At 53.7% G+C, this 18,041-nt stretch overlaps 3 protein-coding genes across 3 annotated transcripts; 2 read left to right on the forward strand and 1 right to left on the reverse strand.

Annotated features, from left to right (window-relative positions):
- Nucleotides 1-378: 378 nt before the first annotated feature.
- LOC122230594 (keratin-associated protein 16-1-like) lies at nucleotides 379-1,492 on the forward strand. Its single transcript, XM_042956585.1, has one exon. It carries the CDS (start codon nucleotides 440-442, stop codon nucleotides 1,490-1,492), a length of 1,053 nt encoding a protein of 350 aa, XP_042812519.1. The 5' UTR covers nucleotides 379-439.
- Nucleotides 1,493-14,628: 13,136 nt separating this feature from the next.
- On the reverse strand, nucleotides 14,629-15,247 carry LOC102971720 (keratin-associated protein 12-2-like). Its single transcript, XM_015540875.2, has one exon. It carries the CDS (start codon nucleotides 15,052-15,054, stop codon nucleotides 14,629-14,631), a length of 426 nt encoding a protein of 141 aa, XP_015396361.2. The 5' UTR covers nucleotides 15,055-15,247.
- Nucleotides 15,248-17,188: 1,941 nt separating this feature from the next.
- LOC122242010 (keratin-associated protein 12-1-like) lies at nucleotides 17,189-17,539 on the forward strand. Its single transcript, XM_042998873.1, has one exon. The coding sequence runs from the start codon at nucleotides 17,189-17,191 to the stop codon at nucleotides 17,537-17,539; it is 351 nt and encodes a 116-aa protein (XP_042854807.1).
- Nucleotides 17,540-18,041: the final 502 nt, after the last annotated feature.

Here is an 18,041-nt window from a genome sequence, read left to right on the forward strand (position 1 = left end):
GGACACTCGGACGTGAGCCCGACTCTCTCGATCTCCCCGTGTCTGCCCCGGAGCCTTCCTGACGGGCAGAGGCTGTTCGGGGACGTCATCGCGCACAGAGGCAGGTTGGGAGGTCTGCGTTTTCAGATTCACGCAAACGTAGCTCGTGTGAAATCGTGAGGAACGAGGCTCCAGTAAGACACTCGGGCAGGTTTCCAAGTGCAACACGAGCGTGGGGAGGGGCAGTTAGTCACGCGGGCGAGCGCCAAACAAACAAAACACGTGCAACAGAAAACTAAGTTCTGGGAGACGGCCCGGAAGCAGCTCAAACCAGGAAGACAACCGTTGTGTCCCGTGTTGCCAGGACGCCCACGGCCCGGTATAAAGGCGGCCCAGGCAAGGAGCCTCCAGACGTCCCCGCCCTCCTCCCTCCCGGACACCGGCCGAGCCCCACGCCAACATGTGCCACACCAGCTGCTCCGCGGGCTGCCAGGCTTCCTGCGGCTCCTCCGGCCCCTGCCAGGCGTCCTGCTGTGTGCCCGTGAGCTGCAAGCCCGTGTGCGTGCCCGTGAGCTGCAGACTCGCCGTGTGCGTGCCCGTGAGCTGCAGGCCCGCGTGTGTGCCCTCCTGCCAGTCCTCCGTGTGCGTGCCCGTGAGCTGCAAGCCTGAGTGTGTGCCCTCCTGCCAGTCCTCCGTGTGCGTGCCCGTGAGCTGCAGGCCCGAGTGTGTGCCCTCCTGCCAGTCCTCCACGTGCGTGCCCGTGAGCTGCACACCCGCCGTGTGCGTGCCCGTGAGCTGCAGGCCCGCGTGTGTGCCCTCCTGCCAGTCCTCCGTGTGCGTGCCCGTGAGCTGCAAGCCTGAGTGTGTGCCCTCCTGCCAGTCCTCCGTGTGCGTGCCCGTGAGCTGCAGGCCCGAGTGTGTGCCCTCCTGCCAGTCCTCCACGTGCGTGCCCGTGAGCTGCACACCCGCCGTGTGCGTGCCCGTGAGCTGCAGGCCCGCGTGTGTGCCCTCCTGCCAGTCCTCCGTGTGCGTGCCCGTGAGCTGCAGGCCTGAGTGTGTGCCCTCCTGCCAGTCCTCCGTGTGCGTGCCCGTGAGCTGCAGGCCCGAGTGTGTGCCCTCCTGCCAGGCCTCCACGTGCGTGCCCGTGAGCTGCACACCCACTGTGTGCGTGCCCGTGAGCTGCAGGCCCGAGTGTGTGCCCTCCTGCCAGTCCTCCATGTGCGTGCCCGTGAGCTGCCGACCCGCCGTGTGCGTGCCCGTGAGCTGCAGGCCCGCGTGTGTGCCCTCCTGCCAGTCCTCCACGTGCGTGCCCGTGAGCTGCAAGCCCGAGTGTGTGCCCTCCTGCCAGGCCTCCACGTGCGTGCCCGTGAGCTGCACACCCACCGTGTGCGTGCCCGTGAGCTGCAAGCCCGCGTGTGTGCCCTCCTGCCAGGCCTCCACGTGCGTGCCCGTGAGCTGCACACCCACCGTGTGCGTGCCCGTGAGCTGCAAGCCTGAGTGTGTGTGCCCGTGAGCTGCAAGCCCGCGTGTGTGCCCTCCTGCCGGCCCTCCTGCCCCACCCTGGTCTGCAGACCCGTGTGCTGTAGCTCCCCGCGCTGCTTCTGACCAGGGGTCTCCTAACACCTGCTCCGGGGGCAGAGGGGGCCCCGCCCGTGCCCCTCCGGTGAGGACCAAGTCTTCGCCGGGCCTCCAGTTCTGCGAGCGGCAGGTCAAACACTCCCGATGAATCGTCTGAACCCTGGGGCGAGGAGGAGCAGGACGAGCGGATCCCCCCGTGACCCTGCGTGTCTCCGCCAGGGTCCTTCTCTGTCTCCGGCAGGGAACCCAGCCCCTGTGAGCCCAATAAATCGTGCCTCCCTGAGGCAGCTTTCTACTCCTGTCTCTCTGTTTCTACGTTTCCTGCCCACTGAGTCGGCGCCACGGAGCGGGGAGGGCTAATCCCCTCCTCAAGGCGGCTCGTCCGTCCGCGCTGGGGGCTCCCGGTGGAGGGAGTGGCCGCCGGCCTCAGGCCCCCGTGATCCGTGGCCCGGTGCGTGTGGCCGCGGAACGACTCGCCCTTTCCCAAGGCTGCTCTTGCTCCCCTGGCTGTCAGTTCCGGCCCTCGGTTCATGATCCACTTGTGTCGCTGGTCCACGTGCGGCCCAGTGTTAATTGACTGATGATCAGTTATTATTATAATAAACCCCACGAACCCACTACCCCACGTGGGAACTAGAGCACCGTCGGTAATTCACCCCGGGCTTCTCAGGGAAACCGCTGTTAGAATCGTGTGCTCTTTGTACCTTCTAAAAAAGAGAGCGGAGTCACCTCTGCGTGGCCCTGAAGCGCGTGTTTTCTCACGCAGGGCCCTGAGGGACGTCGGAAGGTATTGTCCTGCACTCCTGACCTCGGACTCACTTTCTTCACTCCGAGCACTGTTGCTAGGATTTCTCTCGGGTCCCGCGTCGTGTCGTGTGTCCTCTTGACCCTTCCCGCCTGCTCCATGCTGGGGCTGTTTCGGGTGAAACCTGCTCCCGTAGATGGGCAGGTGTGGGTGCCGAGGGAACGGGAGACCGGAGGGCCTGGCCGCAGACTGTCCACGCCCTCCCATGGCACCCGTGACCTTTCCGTTTGGGGCAGCCGACCGCCCGTCCCCCGGCAAGGCTCTCTGTCTGGCTGGCAGTGTCTCAGGCTGGTGGGCAGGTGCATGGGAGCCTGCCCCCCCCCCCCCAGGAACACACACCTGCCGCAAGCCCCGGGCGACGGCGGAGAGGCAGAGACACCGGCTTCTCACCCACCTTGTCTCCAAAGCCACTGCACCTCCATGCCTGCTTTCTGGGGGTTGTTTTGTAATGAATTTTCTGAGTCGGAGAAGTGGGTGCGTTTGAGACCCGCCGGCAGTCTAGTCTGCCTCCACCTCCCCCCCGCGCCCCCCGGCTTTGCTCCCAGCTGAGGTCGAGAGGCCTGCACTGCGGACAGGAGCCTGGCTGCCCTCCCACCCCAGGGATGGCCTCCGGAGCCTCAGTCCTTCCTCCTCACCCAGCTCTGCGGTGACTAGATGTCACAATACCTGGATCCTGCCCGACCCCACCCCCAGGCCCCGTTGTCCCTGAGCTCCCGAGGAGGCCAGTGGGGGCCGGGAGGCAGGTCAGCTCTCTGGATGTGGCTCTTTTTTTTTTAATTTAAATTTTAGTTAACATGCAGTGCAATATTGGTTTCAGGAGTAGAATTCTTTGATTCATCCCTTACATACAACACCCAGTGCTCATCACAAGTGTCCTCCTCAGTGCCCATCACCCACTTAGCTCCTCCCCCCCCCACCTCCCTCCATTCTCCCCCAGCTCGTTCTCTGTCATTGAGAGTCTCTTGTGGGGGCGCCTGGGGGGCTCAGTTGGTTAAGTGTCTGACTTCAGTTTAGGTCATGATCTCTTGGTTCATGGGTTCGAGCCCCTTGTCGGGCTCTGTGCTGACAGCTCAGAGCCTGGAGCCTGCTTCGGATCCTGTGTCTCCCTCTCTCTCTCTCTCCCCCTCCCCTGCTCATGTTCTGTCTCTCTCTGTCTCTCAAAAATGAATAAATGGTAAAAAAAAATTTTTTAAAGAGTCTCTGTGGTTTGTTTCCCTCTCTTCTCTTCACCCCCTTCATATGTGTTCATCTGTTTTGTTTCTACATATGAGTGAAATCATACAGTATGGGTCTTTCTCTGACTGACTTATTTCACTTTGCATGATACACTTTAGCTCCATCCATGTAGTTGCAAATGGCAAGATTTCATTCTTTTTCATTGCTGAGTAGTATTCCATTATATATATACATATCTTCTTTATCCATTCGTCAGTGGATGGACATTTGGACTCTTTCCATAATTTGGCTGTCGTCAATAGTGCTGCTATAAATATCGGGATGCGTGTGCTCCTTTGAATCAGCATTTTTTGTATCCTTCGGGTAAATACTCAGTAGTGTGATTACTGGGTCGGAGGGTAGGTCTATTTTTAACTTTTTGAGGAACCTCCACGCTGTTCTCCAGAGTGGCTGCACCAGTTTGCATTCCCACCAGCAGTGCAAGAGGGTTCCCCTTTCTCCACATCCTCGCCAGCACCTGTTGTTTCCTGAGTTGTTAATGTTGGCCGTTCTGACAGGTGTGAGGTGGTATCTCGTTGTGGTTTTGATTTCTATTTCCCTGATGATGAGTGATGTGGAGTATTTTTTCATGTGTCTGTTGGCCATCTGGATGTCTTCTTTGGAAAAGTGTCTGTTCATGTCTTTTGCCCATTTCTTCACTGGATATTTGTTTCTTGGGTGTTGAGTTTGAGAAGTTCTTTATAGATTTTGGATACTAATCCTTTATCTGACATGTCGTTTGCAAATATCTTCTCCCATTTTGTCGGTTGCCTTTTAGTTTTGCTGATTGTTTCCTTCACTGTGAAGAAGCTTTTTATCTTTTTTTTAAAGGTTTTATTTTATTTTTGAGACAGAGAGAGACAGAATATGAATGGGGGAGGGACAGAGAGAGAGGGAACACAGAATGGGAAGCAGGTTCCAGGCTCTGAGCCATCAGCCCAGAGCCGGACGCGGGGCTCGAACTCACGGACTGCGAGATCGTGACCCGAGCCGAAGTCGGACGCCCAACCGACTGAGCCACCCAGGCGCCCCCAGAAGCTTTTTATCTTGATGAGGTCCCAATAGTTCATTTCTGCTTTTGTTTCCCTTGTCTCTGGAGACATGTCAAGTAAGAAATTGCTGAGGCTGAGGTCAAAGAGGTTGCTGCCTATTTTCTCCTCTAGCATTTTGATGGTTTCCTGTCTCGTATTTAGGTCTTTCATCCATTTTGAGTTTATGTTTGTATATTTTTATTTTTGTGTAAGAAAGCGGTCCAGGTTCATTCTTCTGCCTGTCGCTGTCCAGTCTTCCCAGCACCACTTGCTGAAGAGACTGTCTTTATTCCATTGGATATTCGTTCCTGCTTTGTCAAAGATTAGTTGGCCATACGTTTGTGGGTCCATGTCTGGGTTCTCTATCCTGTTCCATCGGTCGGAGTGTCTGTTTTGGTGCCAGTACCATACTGTCTTGATGATGACAGCTTTCTAATACAGCTTGAAGTCTGGGATTGTGATGCCTCCAGCTTTGGTTTTCTTTGTCAGGATTCCTTTGGCTGTTTGGGGTCTTTTCTGGTTCTGTGGATGTGGCTTTTGAGTCCTGGAGGCACCAGTACTTCCAAGGGCAGTCTCACTACTGGCCGTCTGAGATTTCCAGCCCCTTTAGTCTTCCTTAGGGACAGGTGATAAACTTAGAGCTGCAGAACTGCTTTTACGACCTTTTAGCTGCATGGACTGGAACCTATTACATTCTTTGAATTTGGGGGACTTTGGTAAACTGAGCCAGTTGACTCGGATGTATGTAGACATGCACCCACATACTTGCATATGATGTATGCACACACACACACACACACACAGTATATATGTATGCACCGTGCACACACCAGTGTATATCCCTCCTACACACACGCACACACATGCACAAGGCATCTGGTTTCCCCAGCCAGCAGTGGGAGGTGAAACCCACAGAGTAGAGATGGGGTGCGGACAGTGACATAACAGCACCCCCTGAAGCTCCTCCCCAGAGGCCCTACTCAGCCTGCTCAGAGCCTATGGGACCCTCAGGCCACTCGGAGCCTCTGTTCTGTGGTGCTGCTTTTCCACATCGGGCATGTCTTAGGAATGAGGTTTTACAACATGAGAAACCAAAGAGGAGAATGGAAATCTGACAAATGTATTAATTAGGAAAAGGTCCTCCAGGAAAGTGCGATTTTCTTCAAAGCCACGATAAAGGGAGGAAAAGGAGCAAGTCCGAAACGGGGCCTGCGGGCTGTGTTTCCACCTGCCCCGGGAAGGAGGTCTGTGGAGAGGGGAGGCTGGTGTGGGTCGGGACGGGACAGATCTCGCTGGGCTCCTTGATGTGACCGGAGTGGTTCCTCCAGGACTTGGAGGCCGGGAACGGGTGTCCTGCAGCAGGTGGGGGCACCAAAGGGGACAGGCGTGCAGGCGAGGGCAGGGCAGGAGGACTGTCATACACAGGGCCACCCGCACCTCACGGGGCACGCACGTGTACGTACACATGTGCACACACACCCAGCTGCACACAAAGGCACACACACATACGCGTGTGGGCACACACAGGGCACAAAAGTACGCACAGGTGCACACAAGGGCACACACATGCATGCACATGCACACACACACACAGACACACACACACACGGCGTTCACACACTGCGCTGTGCTTATCGGGTCCCTTGTCACACTGGCTGATGGGAATTCCCATGAAGCTCACAGTGTAGGCGGGACACAGGACACAGGACGCCGGTTTGGGAACCTTTGGCTACTTTGCCATGTGAGAGGCACATGGTGAGAAAACGTTGCTGGCAGAGTCCAGAGAAGGGGAAAGAGTTTTACTGGGTTAGAAAGGGCTCTCTAGCGCCCCCCACAGGAACCTTACTTGAGGCTGGGGTGGTCACCACAGGGTGTTTCTTCACCCATGTTCTGGGACAATGTGTTATATTCCTTAGTGGTTTTTAGCATTTACAAGGCATCATAAACTGTGCACCCTTTTAAACATTAAAAAAAATTTTAATGTTTATTTATATTTGAGAGAGAGACAGAATGTGAGCAGGGGAGGAGCAGAGAGAGAGGGAGACACAGACTCCGAAGCAGGCTCCAGGCTCTGAGCTGTCAGCACAGAGCCCGACGCGGGGCTCGAACTCACAGACCACGAGATCACGACCTGACCTGAAGTTGGACACTTAGCTGACTGAGCCACCCAGGCGCCCCCTGAGTCAATTTCTTTAATGGTTCAAAGTTATTCAAGTTTTAAATGGCTAATTTGGGAAAGTTACATATTTTTAGAGATTTTATTGGGATTAAGTTGTTCATAATAGTCATTATTTAAAAAATCTCCATTATATCTGTAGTCTTGTCGCATTTTTATCCCTAATTTCCTAGTAGTCTTTATTTGTGCTTTCTTGTTTATTCCACTGGCCAGTCTTGTCACATAGTTGTTTTTTCATAGAATCATCCTTGGCTTTGTTGATCTGTGTGGTGTGATTATTTTCTATTCCATTAATTTCTGCCTATGATTTTGCTATTTCTATACCGAGTAACTTTAACAACATTTCCATGACACTCTCCATATAAAATCTTTGGAAAACCGAGTACAGATGTTTTCAGTATGTCGTAGAGTGGAAGCCAACAGGGAAATCCCAGCCCCTTGTTTTACAGCGACAATAAATTCATATTTCTGACCTGCTGTGGCTGAGCCTCATTCATTGTGGCAGAAACCAGTGTTTTTTTAGTCTCATTGAAATTCTTTGTTGACAGGTATAAAGGAGTCAGTGTATATACACCATGAGCTCAGATTTTTAGGCCACAATGAAATACATAAATATAATGTTTAACCTGAAAATAAAATACATGCTATCTTACCGTGTACTGGGAGGTTTTTGAGACAAAATACTGTGTCTCATCTATAGCTAAAGAAAAGTATTTGCCACTTGCCGAATTCTGAATGTGTTGACCATTGATGTCCTTTTTCTGCTTGCCCCTGTCATGTTTGAAGACAGTGTGTCACAGTCTCCCTGTAACAGGAGCTGTCACTCCTCCTTGGAATGCACCAGACATTGATATTTGAGGCTATACTTTGTGGTACATAGAAGGTCAGGATCATTCTGTCTTTCTGGGGAGTTGGATTTTATCATCACCAATGAGACATTCTCTTCATCAGTAACGGTGCTTTCTACCCTCAAGTACATGTTGTCTATTAAAATAGTTGTACTAGATGTTTTGGGTTAGTGTTTGCTAGGTGTCCCTTTTTCTCTGTTCACTTTCAACCTTTCTGTCTGTGTGCTCTGGACCAGGGGTTGGCACCCTTTTTAGGTAAAGGACCAGGCAGCAGCTGTCTGCAGCCTGCGGGCCTCCTGGTTGCTACTGTAACCACGAAGCCCTGCTGTTGCAGCACGAGTTGCCATAGACGGGGCACAAGCAAGGAGCGTGGCCATGTCCAGTGAGCCTCGTGGACACCTGGGCAGAGGCCCAGCGCTGCCCCGAGGGAGGGGTGCAGCCTGTACCCTGACTTAGACCACAATAGCACAGAGCTGAATTTCGTTTCTAAAAGATTCGATCTCTGTTTTTTAACTGGAGAGTTTAGTCTATTTATATTTATTATGATCACTAATATATTTGAATATATTTCTATCATCTTATTTTGTGATCATCTTTGCCCCACCTTTCCATGCTGCTTCTCAAAGTCCCTTTCTACCTGCCATCACGTTGACATTTTACAAGTTTCCTTTTGTTTTCTGTCTTCTCTGGTTCTGAAGTTCCTATGCTTTCTATTCTTTGATTGGCAGTCCTTAAGATTTCCATGGACATCCCTCATGTGGTCTGGCATCAGTCATGTCCCTTCTCACCTGTACATAAAGCAGATTCCCTCCAGCTTATCGGCATCGTCTGTCCAGGGCTCTGGTTCGCCTTTAAATTTTTTCTAACCCCACTAATTAGCATTGCTGCTATTCTCCTCAGTTGATATTTGTTTATCCACATATCTACCAGCTTCTTAAGTCACTGCCCCGCTCCACCTCCCCGATGGTTCCCCCTCGTCTGGTCCTCCTCCCTGGGGGCATCCTGCAGGTGCTCCTGTGTGTGCACTGCTGATGAGTGAGCTTGCCTGGGAACGTGCATGGAGGTGGAGGGAGGCACGCGGACCTTTCCGTCTGCCTCACTGTCTCCTCGTGTGCAGCTGTGGAGCCCACTGCAGCCGCTCCCCGTGGGCAAGCTGGGCTGTTCTCTGGCTGCTTCCAGCACATTCTGTCCTGAGAACTCCCGGTGCTCGTCATGTGGGGGGGACTTGGGTCTCTCGCACTTGCCTGTGCTGCTCTTTGGGACCTGAGGCCGTGCTTCGTCACCCCTAGAAGACAGCTTCTGCCCCTAGTTCTCTCTGGTCTCTTCCTCTGGAAGAGCAATTAATCGACTACCGGACCTTCTCCGTCTGTCTTCCAAGTCTCCGGGCCACGCTTTGTCCTCACGGGGTCCCTGCAGCTCAGCGCTGTGGCTCGTGGCAGCCCGTGGCAGTGCACCCGCCCCGCCGTCTCTCCACGCAGAGGGCTTTCACTTCAGTGGTTTTACCCGTTTTAGCTTTAGAGGTTACATTTGGTTCTCCCGAGCGCACGTATCTTAAAAAAGAATGGAACCTTCTTCCTCTTTCATGTTTCTTATTTCATCTTTTAGTTTCACCCGTTTGAAGCTCACGTATTTAATGTCTGTGGTGGGATTTCTACGGCGCGAGGTTCTCGGGCGGCTGCTGTCTCTGTGGCACTTTGCCCGCACGGACGTGTGCGCTCACGCGGTCGCGTCTGCGTCGCGAGCTCACGCTTCCCCTTCTGTAGTTGTGTCGACTCTGAAAAGCCCGGACTGCAGGTGTGTGCCTCTGGAGAGGTGCGCCAGGACTGGCGTTGAGCTCACGGCGCATGGCGTCTCGCTGAGCACCCACGACGGCCTCCGGAGTCGGGCACTGCCAAGCACCCCCGGCACAGATGGGGACGCGGAGGCTGCGCAGGGGCTGTCCCAGGTGACAGTCTGTAGATGGCAGGGCTGCCGCTCAAAGCCAGCTCCGGCCGCCCGTGCAGCGGGGCTCTTGACGCCTCCGCGCCTCGTGGATGGGGGCGCTGGGCCGCCCTGCGAGTGAGGGGAAGGGGAAGGGGCCCGGCCCGCTGGGAGAAACTGAGAACAGGGAGCGGCCGTGAGCGCACAGCACGGTGCACCTGCTCCTGGCACACGTCCCTCCGCGGCCTCCTGTGTTCTGTCTGCAGCGGCACCTTCACCGGGCCTGATGGCACACAGCGGTCCACCCCGGGCCCCGGGGCGGATGTGGTGTCAGGGCCAGGGAAGGGCCCCAGGGCGGTGTCCTGCTCCTCTCCGTCCCCAAGGGAAACGCGCCAGGAGCACCACAGCCCCGCGGTGCTGATGGCCACAGGCGCTGCTCGGGACACTGGCCAAGGAGCCCGTAGGCGCCGCGCTCAGACGAGAAGGCCGCGCTGCTCTCGGCCAAGGGCGGATCGGTGGCAGAAAGCGCCGGCCCAGGGAGCCGAGGGGAACGGCCCAGCCGGGCTCCGCCGTACCCCGTGCCAGCTTGGTGCCGGTCTCCCCGCGGTGGCGCTGACCCAGGAGTGCTCCCTCATGGCTGTGGCCCAACATCCCGGGCGCAGCAGCGAGGGCAGCGTGGCAGCCAGCCCCGCGCGCTCGGCCTCGCAGGCTGCAAACAGTCTCATTTGTCAGTGCAGAGCCCGACGCGGGGCTCGAACTCACGAGCCCTGAGATCATGACCTGAGCTGAAGTCAGATGCTTAACTGACTGAGCCACCCAGGCGCCCCTGAAAAGTATTCTCTATACAAAAAAGTCCAACTAACTAACAAGCAATGCCTCCACGTACAGAAGCACATAAAAGGTAGTAATGTTCTGCTCACATGAATGCAGTGTTCCTACTGGTCTTCCTAATTGGGTTTTATTTACATATTTTGTTTATTTTTATTCATTTTTTAATTTACATCCAAGTTAGTCAGCATCTAGTGCAACAATGATTTCAGGAGTAGATTCCAGTGATCCACCCCCTATGTAGAACGCCCAGTGCTCATTCCAAGTGTCTTCCTTAATGCCCTTTACCCATTTAGCCATCCCCCCCCCCCACAGCCCCTCCAGCAACCCTCTCTGTTCTCTATATTTAAGTCTCTTATGTTTTGTCCCCCTCCCTGTTTTTATATTATTTTTGCTTCCCTTTCCTTATGTTCATCTGTTTAGTATCTTAAATTTCTCATATGGGTGAAGTCTCATGATATTTGCCTTTCTCTAATTTCACTTAGCATAATACACTCTAGTTCCATCCACGTTGTGGCAAATGGAAGGATTTCATTTTTTTTTTGATTGCCGAGTATATCTCATTGTGGTTTTGATTTCTATTTCCCTGATGATGAGTGATGTGGAGCATTTTTTCATGTGTCTATTGGCCATCTGGATGTCTTCTTTGCAAAAGTGTCTGTTCATGTCTTTTGCCCATTTCTTCACTGGATCATTTGTTTTTTGGGTGTTGAGTTTGAGAAGTTCTTTATAGATTTTTGGATACTAATCCTTTATCTGATATGTTGTTTGCAAATATCTTCTCCCATTCTGTCGGTTGCCTTTTAGTTTTGCTGATGGTTTCCTTCACTGTGCAAAAGCTTTTTGTTTTGATGAGGTCCCAATAATTCAGTTTTGCCTTTGTTTCCCTTGCCTCCAGAGATGTAAGAAGTTGCTACGGCCGAGGTCAAAGAGGTTGCTGCCTGTTTTCTCCTGTAGGATTTTTTTTAAATTTTTTTTAACGTTTATTTATTTTTGAGACAGAGAGAAACAGAGCATGAATGGGGGAGGGTCAGAGAGAGAGGGAGACACAGAATCTCAAACAGGCTCCAGGCTCTGAGCAGTCAGCACAGAGCCCGACGCGGGGCTCGAACTCACAGACCCCGAGATCATGACCTGAGCCGAAGTCGGATGCTTAACCGACTGAGCCACCCAGGCGCCCCTCTCCTCTAGGATTTTGATGGCTTCCTGTCTTATGTTTAGGTCTTTCATCCATTTTGAGTTTATTTTTATGTATGGTGTAAGAAAGTGTCCAGGTTCATTCTTCTGCATGAAGAGACTGTCTTTATTCCATTGGATATTCTTTCCAGCTTTGTCAAAGAGTAGTTGGCCATACGTTTGTGGGTCCATTTCTGGGTTCTCTAGTCTGTTCCACTGATCTGAGTGTCTGTTTTTGTGCCAGTACCATACTGTCTTGATGATTACAGATTTGTGATACAGCTTGAAGTCCGGGATTGTGTTGCCTCCTGCTTTGGTTTTCTTTTTCAAGATTGCTTTGGCTATTTAGGGTCTTTTCTGGTTCCATACAAATTTTAGGATTGTTTGTTCTAGCTCTATGAAGAATGCTGGTGTTATTTTGACAGGGATTGCATTGCGTGTGTAGATTGCTTTGGGTAGTATTGACATTTTAACAATATTTGTTAATCCATCAGCATGGAATATTTTTCCATTTTTTTGTGTCTTCAATTTCTTTCATAAGCTTTCTATAGTTTTCAGTGTATAGATTTCTCACCTCTTTGGTTAGGTTTATTCCTAGTATTTTATGGGTTTTGGTATAATTGTAAATGGGATTGATTCCTTAATTTCTCTTTTTGTTGCTACATTATTGGTGTGTAAGAATGCAACCAATTTCTGTGCATTGATTTTGTATCCTGCAGCTTTGCTGAATTCATGGATCAGTTCTAGGAGTGTTTTGGTGGAATCTTTTGGGTTTTCCATCTGGTCTTTTTTATATTGTGATATGGTGAGCGTGGAGGGCATGGAAGCTCCACGTGCTCCCCTCACGCCTTACCCTCCACATCCTTCCATCTGGCTGTCTCTGAGTTCCGTGAGCTGCTCTAAACAAATCAGTTGAACCCAAGGACCTCTGATCTGGAGCTGGTTGGTCAGAAACACAGGTGACAAGCTCAGCTTGCTGCAGGCATCTGAAGTGGTGTGGGGGTCAGTCTCTAGGACTGAGCCATTAACCTGTGGGATCTGACACTGTCTCCAAGTAGATAGTGTCAGAACTGAGTTGAATTCCAAGACACCCTGGGAGGGTGTCCCAGAGCACTGTTTGTTGGAGGTGTGGGGAAGCCTTCTCACGCCTATATGAAAATTGGGTCCAAGAAGCCAATTTATGCATTATTCACAGTTAGTTAATTAATTAGAAGCCTTCTTTGCACCACACAATTCAGCGCTTCACTCCACCCCACAGCTAATTATCATCCTAAATTTAATATTCGTCATTCTCATGCTTTTATTTATGGATTTACCACACGTGTCCTCCATAAATATTTGCATCTCTTAACATCTCTTACCTATTTGCCACTTTGACTTTCTTTTGCTGCATGCTGGATGCTTTCTTTGGACCTGCCTTCTGATTTTTCTAATTCTCTCTTCAGCTGTGCCTAATATTCTGTTTTAAGTTGTCCACGGAGTTTTTAATTTCCATCACTTGACTTTTTTGATTTCTCGAAGTTCTCTTTGTTTCCCTCAAGTCTATTTCTTCTAGTTTAATACATTTACTCTGTTTTCATATTTACATTTCTCTCCCTAATTTATTTCAATATAAACACTTTTTTTATAGTCACCATGCTATACATTACATCCTGAGGACTTTTTAATTTTGTAACTTGAAATTTGTATCTTTTGACCCCCTACCCATGTCACCCCCCCACCCCTGGAAAACATCAGTATCTTCTCTGTATTTATCACCTCGTTTTGTTTCGTTTTCTTTCCTTTGGTTTGTGTTTTAGAATTCACATATAAGTGAGATCATACAGTATTTGTCTTTCTCCAACTAATTTTGCTCAACATCATTATTTTAATGTTTCTGTCTGATAGCTCCAACATCTGTGTCATTTTTGAGTCTAGTTTTGTTGATTGCTTTGTCCTTAGAAAATGGATTGAGTTTTTTCCTTGCTTTTAAAAAATATGTCTTCTGATGTTTGATTGAATATCAGAGATCAGTATTAATTGAAAGGGACATACCCAGTGTTTCTTCCTGGAAACGGGTGAGTCTCTTCTGTCAGGTCACCAGGGTGGTGGGGGGTAAGTTCCGATCAGCCTGCTCAGATGTTGACCTTGGCTTGGGCGTCACTGTTCTTGCGATGACCTTCAAGGTACTAAGGCTTCGGATTCCTTCGTGCTGGGCTTCCAGTGCCGTGTGCGTGGGGCGAGGGCTGGAGGCGCAGGGTTCTTGCTCCGCCCTAAGTCTCCAGCAGCCCCTGTGTGCCCCGCCCACGGAGGGGACCCTCCACGTGCCTGCCTCCCCCCAGTGACCGCTGCCGCTCCTGCGGCCGTGCCGGCCAGGCCGAGTCGGGGGCAGGAGGGCTCTGTTGTCCTGGCCCCGGGTCAGTCCTGAGCAGGCCCGCGGGCCTGGGTCTTGGAGGGCGAGGCTTCCTCACTTCCGGCTGCTCCTCCCCGGGGTGGTCAGACTCCCCTTTGTAGTGGGGGTGGGTTTGTGCGAGCTTCCCCGCCCTCCCTGTTGTAGCGATCCTCGAAGGCACCGCGTCAGGCCCGGCGCCCGGCCCGATTCCCGGCCCCTGTTCAGCGGGGCGGGTTACCCCTGCACTTCCCCTTCTGCAGGGTGAGTCTCGGTGGTGGGTGTGTGGATGGCACCGCCCCCCCTGCGGCCTCCGAGGAGCCCCCGCCTCCAGCTGAGCTGTTGGAAAGGGGGCTCTTTGAGGAGGGGCCGCCGCGCTTATGGTTTGTATTTGCCGTGGAGGAAAGAACTTCAGAGTCTGTGAAAATAAGACAGGGGCAAGCTGCCTCAGGGAGGCACGATTTATTGGGCTCACACGGGCTGGGTTCCCTGCCGGAGACAGAGAAGGACCCCGGCGGAGACACGCAGGGTCACGGGGGGATCCGGCTCGTCCTGCTCCTCCTCGCCCCAGGGTTCAGACGATTCATCGGGAGTGTTTGACCTGCCGCGCGCAGAACTGGAGGCCCGGCGAAGACTTGGTCCTCACCGGAGGGGCACGGGCGGGGCCCCCTCTGCCCCCGGAGCAGGTGTTAGGAGACCCCTGGTCAGAAGCAGCTCGGGGAGCTACAGCACACGGGTCTGCAGACCAGGGTGGGGCAGGAGGGCCGGCAGGAGGGCACACACGCGGGCTTGCAGCTCACGGGCACGCACACGGCGGGTCGGCAGCTCACGGGCACGCACGTGGAGGACTGGCAGGAGGGCACACACTCGGGCCTGCAGCTCACGGGCATGCACACGGAGGACTGGCAGGAAGGCACACACTTGGGCCTGCAGCTCATGGGCACGCACACGGAGGACTGGCAGGAGGGCACACACGCGGGCCTGCAGCTCACGGGCACGCACACGGCGAGTCTGCAGCTCACGGGCACGCACACGGGCTTGCAGCTCACGGGCACACAGCAGGACGCCTGGCAGGGGCCGGAGGAGCCGCAGGAAGCCTGGCAGCCCGCGGAGCAGCTGGTGTGGCACATGTTGGCGTGGGGCTCGGCCGGTGTCCGGGAGGGAGGAGGGCGGGGACGTCTGGAGGCTCCTTGCCTGGGCCGCCTTTATACCGGGCCGTGGGCGTCCTGGCCGCCCAGAGGCACAGCTGTGGACTTCCTCATAGCTTTTTCCATCACGTTTCCCCAACACCCTCTTGTCCTGAGACGCCCTCCCCCGGGTGATGCGCCGCTGTAAATTAAGTTTAGCTTAGAGGCCAGTTTCTTCTTCTGTAAACAGGACGTCCTGGTTCGACTTTACTTGGGGTCCTTGTTACTTCTCCAGGCTGCTACTGTGCCCAGAGCGCCACCGGTTCGACTCAGCACCGTAGCCTTTATTCCTTTTTGCCGTCAGTGGAGGCTTTGGGGCAATAATGCGTTTTGAGCTTTTATTTTGCACGGGAAAACATTAAAGTAGGGATCTGCAAACTGGGGAGCAGAGAAGTCTGTGGGACAAAGGCGGCCTGCTGCCTGTTTGGCAAATAAAGTTTTATTGGAAACGGCCATGCTCGTTTGCTTACGTGCCGTCGAGGGCTTGCGCTGTAATGTGAAGTGGTTATGAGACCGACCACGTCACTGCAAAGGCTGAAACATTTACTGTCTTCCATTTATAGAAAGGTGACCAGCTTCTGCCTTATAGTCATCTATGTAATCATCGATTTGTTCGTGCAACAGACATATACTTTGTGCTGGCTATAGAGATGTCCTAGCCTCATGGGCCTTCCGGGGCAATGGATACATGAATGTGTACAAATCAACGCCTGAAATAATTACAGAGAGGGCCGAGTCCCAGAAAGGAAAGCAGGCTCAGCAGGTAGAGAGTAATGGGTGTTGGTGGGTGGTTGGGGGCCTCTGTGTGGAGGCGACGCTGAGCTGGCTCCTGGGAGATGCGGAGGGGTCGGGAGGCAGTGTTGCAAGCAGAGGCAGCCGTGGGAGTGTTAACGACACTGCTGCAGGATGGGCATGCTCCAGGAGCAGCGGGAAGCGTGGACGAGCGCGGCGTGGACGCTCGTCTTTAGGTGCGGGCGGACGGGTTCAGACCGTGCAGCTGGGGGTCCAGCCATCCCAGTCCTGGGCCGACAGAAGAAGAAGGACAATGTCAACTTGAAGACACGTCGGGAGGAATCATCCAATCCGAAGAAGAGAGAACAGAATTATGAAAAACGAAGAGGGTCCCTGGGACAATATCGGGAAGTCGAACAACAAGCAAGTTCAACACAAGAAGGAGAAGAGAATGATACTGAAGCACAAGAATGTTTTGAATAATGGACAAAATACCCAAGTTTGATCTATTAAAAAAATTCTACCTAACAGCTCCAAGAAACTCAGAAAACCCCCAAAGCCCCAGCATGATTTGGCCCAATGGTGAGGACCACAGACTCCAGAGTGAAACCCAGCAGCTTCCAATTCCTGCTGCTTGGCCGCCCCAGTGAGAACGCGCACACAGCACGGAATCCTTCCGAACCTGATTGCACATCCGTGTAAGTGGGGCACACCTGCCCCTTGAATGTTGGCAGGGACCGATAACTAATCAGTTATGAGACGATCCACGTGAGATGCTTAGCACAACACCCGGCACAAAGCTGGGACTCCCTCATTGTTATTCTTGCAATAACGTGGCCACAGCTCTCCCCGATGAGGAGCCCAGCCGCTTGGCCCTGGCCAGGGGGGAAGGCCTTGTAGGTCACTGAGTTTCCAAATCAAAATGGGGGCACCGCCCCCACCCCCCTGCCCCGGGTCTGGTGACTTGGATGGTACTTGTGTGGACGGAGGGCAGGGTGTATAAACTTGGGGAGGACCTTGAACGTCCTGATGTGGAGTCCCCTGTCCCTGCTGACGGTCCTTGGCCATCCAACCTGGGGGCTGAATCCAGAAATCGCAGGGCCGCTGGGTCACAGTGAGCCTGGGGGCTGAGACAGAGTTTCCTGAACTGAGTCACTTCCAGCAGAACCTCCAGGAAGAGACGCACACAGGAGGAAGAGGAAGAAAACAAGCAGGCAACCAGGAGGAGGGCGCCCGTGTGGCTTGTTGCCGGGACGCCACAGCCTGGGTATAAAAGCCGCCTGGGGAAGGAGGCTCCAGACCGGCCCCGTTTTCCACCCTGACTCCACTCCAGCCCTACATCGCCATGTGCCACACCAGCGGCTCCACTGGCTGCCAGCCGGCCTGCCGTGTGCCCAGCTCCTGCCAGGCGTCCTGCTACGTGCCCAGCTCCTGCCAGGCGTCCTGCTACCTGCCCAGCTCCTGCCAGGCGTCCTGCTATGTGCCCAGCTCCTGCCAGGCATCCTGCTACGTGCCCAGCTCCTGCCAGACGTCTTGCCGCGTGCCCGTGAGCTGCAAGCCTGTTGTGTACCTGCCTGTGAGCTGCAAGCCCATTGTGTGTGTGACCCCCTCCTGCCAGTCCTCTGGGTGCTGCCGGCCCTCCTGTCCCACCCTGGTCCTCAGGCCTGTTCCCTGCGGCACCCCTAACTGTGGCTAGCCCGTGGCCTCCTAGGACCCCTCCTCCGTGGGGCCAGAAGTAGCTGCTGTCTGAACTCCCGGCAGGCAGACCTCGTCCACCTGAGACCTTCTGGACCTGACTAGACCATCTTACAGCAAAGCCGCCTGATCCCCACTAACCAGGCGGACAGAGTCACCCCCGGCGTTCCCCGACCCCAGCCCGGGTCGTCCACACGGCACCCACCCTGGCTGGTGCAAGTGCCCAGCCTCTGCAGCCGCCAGCACTGAGCTCTAATAAATCCCAGAGTGCATGTGAAGCCCACCCGAGCGTGTGCTGTCTCTCCTTAGTGCTTTCCTCAAACTGCTTCCTCCAGGACTCGCTCCCAGGCTTCTGGAAAGCTCCTTCTGCAGAGAAGCCACAGGGGACCAGATGGCTGTGCCCAGGGGACTGACCACTCAAAGGCGGCCCCTTGGCGCGTGGGCACTCCTAGCTCAGCCCGACGGGCCCCCAGGGCTTCCTGTGTCCCTTGAACGTGAGGTCA

Source organism: Panthera tigris, chromosome C2, assembly GCF_018350195.1.
Source record: "Panthera tigris isolate Pti1 chromosome C2, P.tigris_Pti1_mat1.1, whole genome shotgun sequence".
NCBI lineage: Eukaryota > Metazoa > Chordata > Mammalia > Carnivora > Felidae > Panthera > Panthera tigris.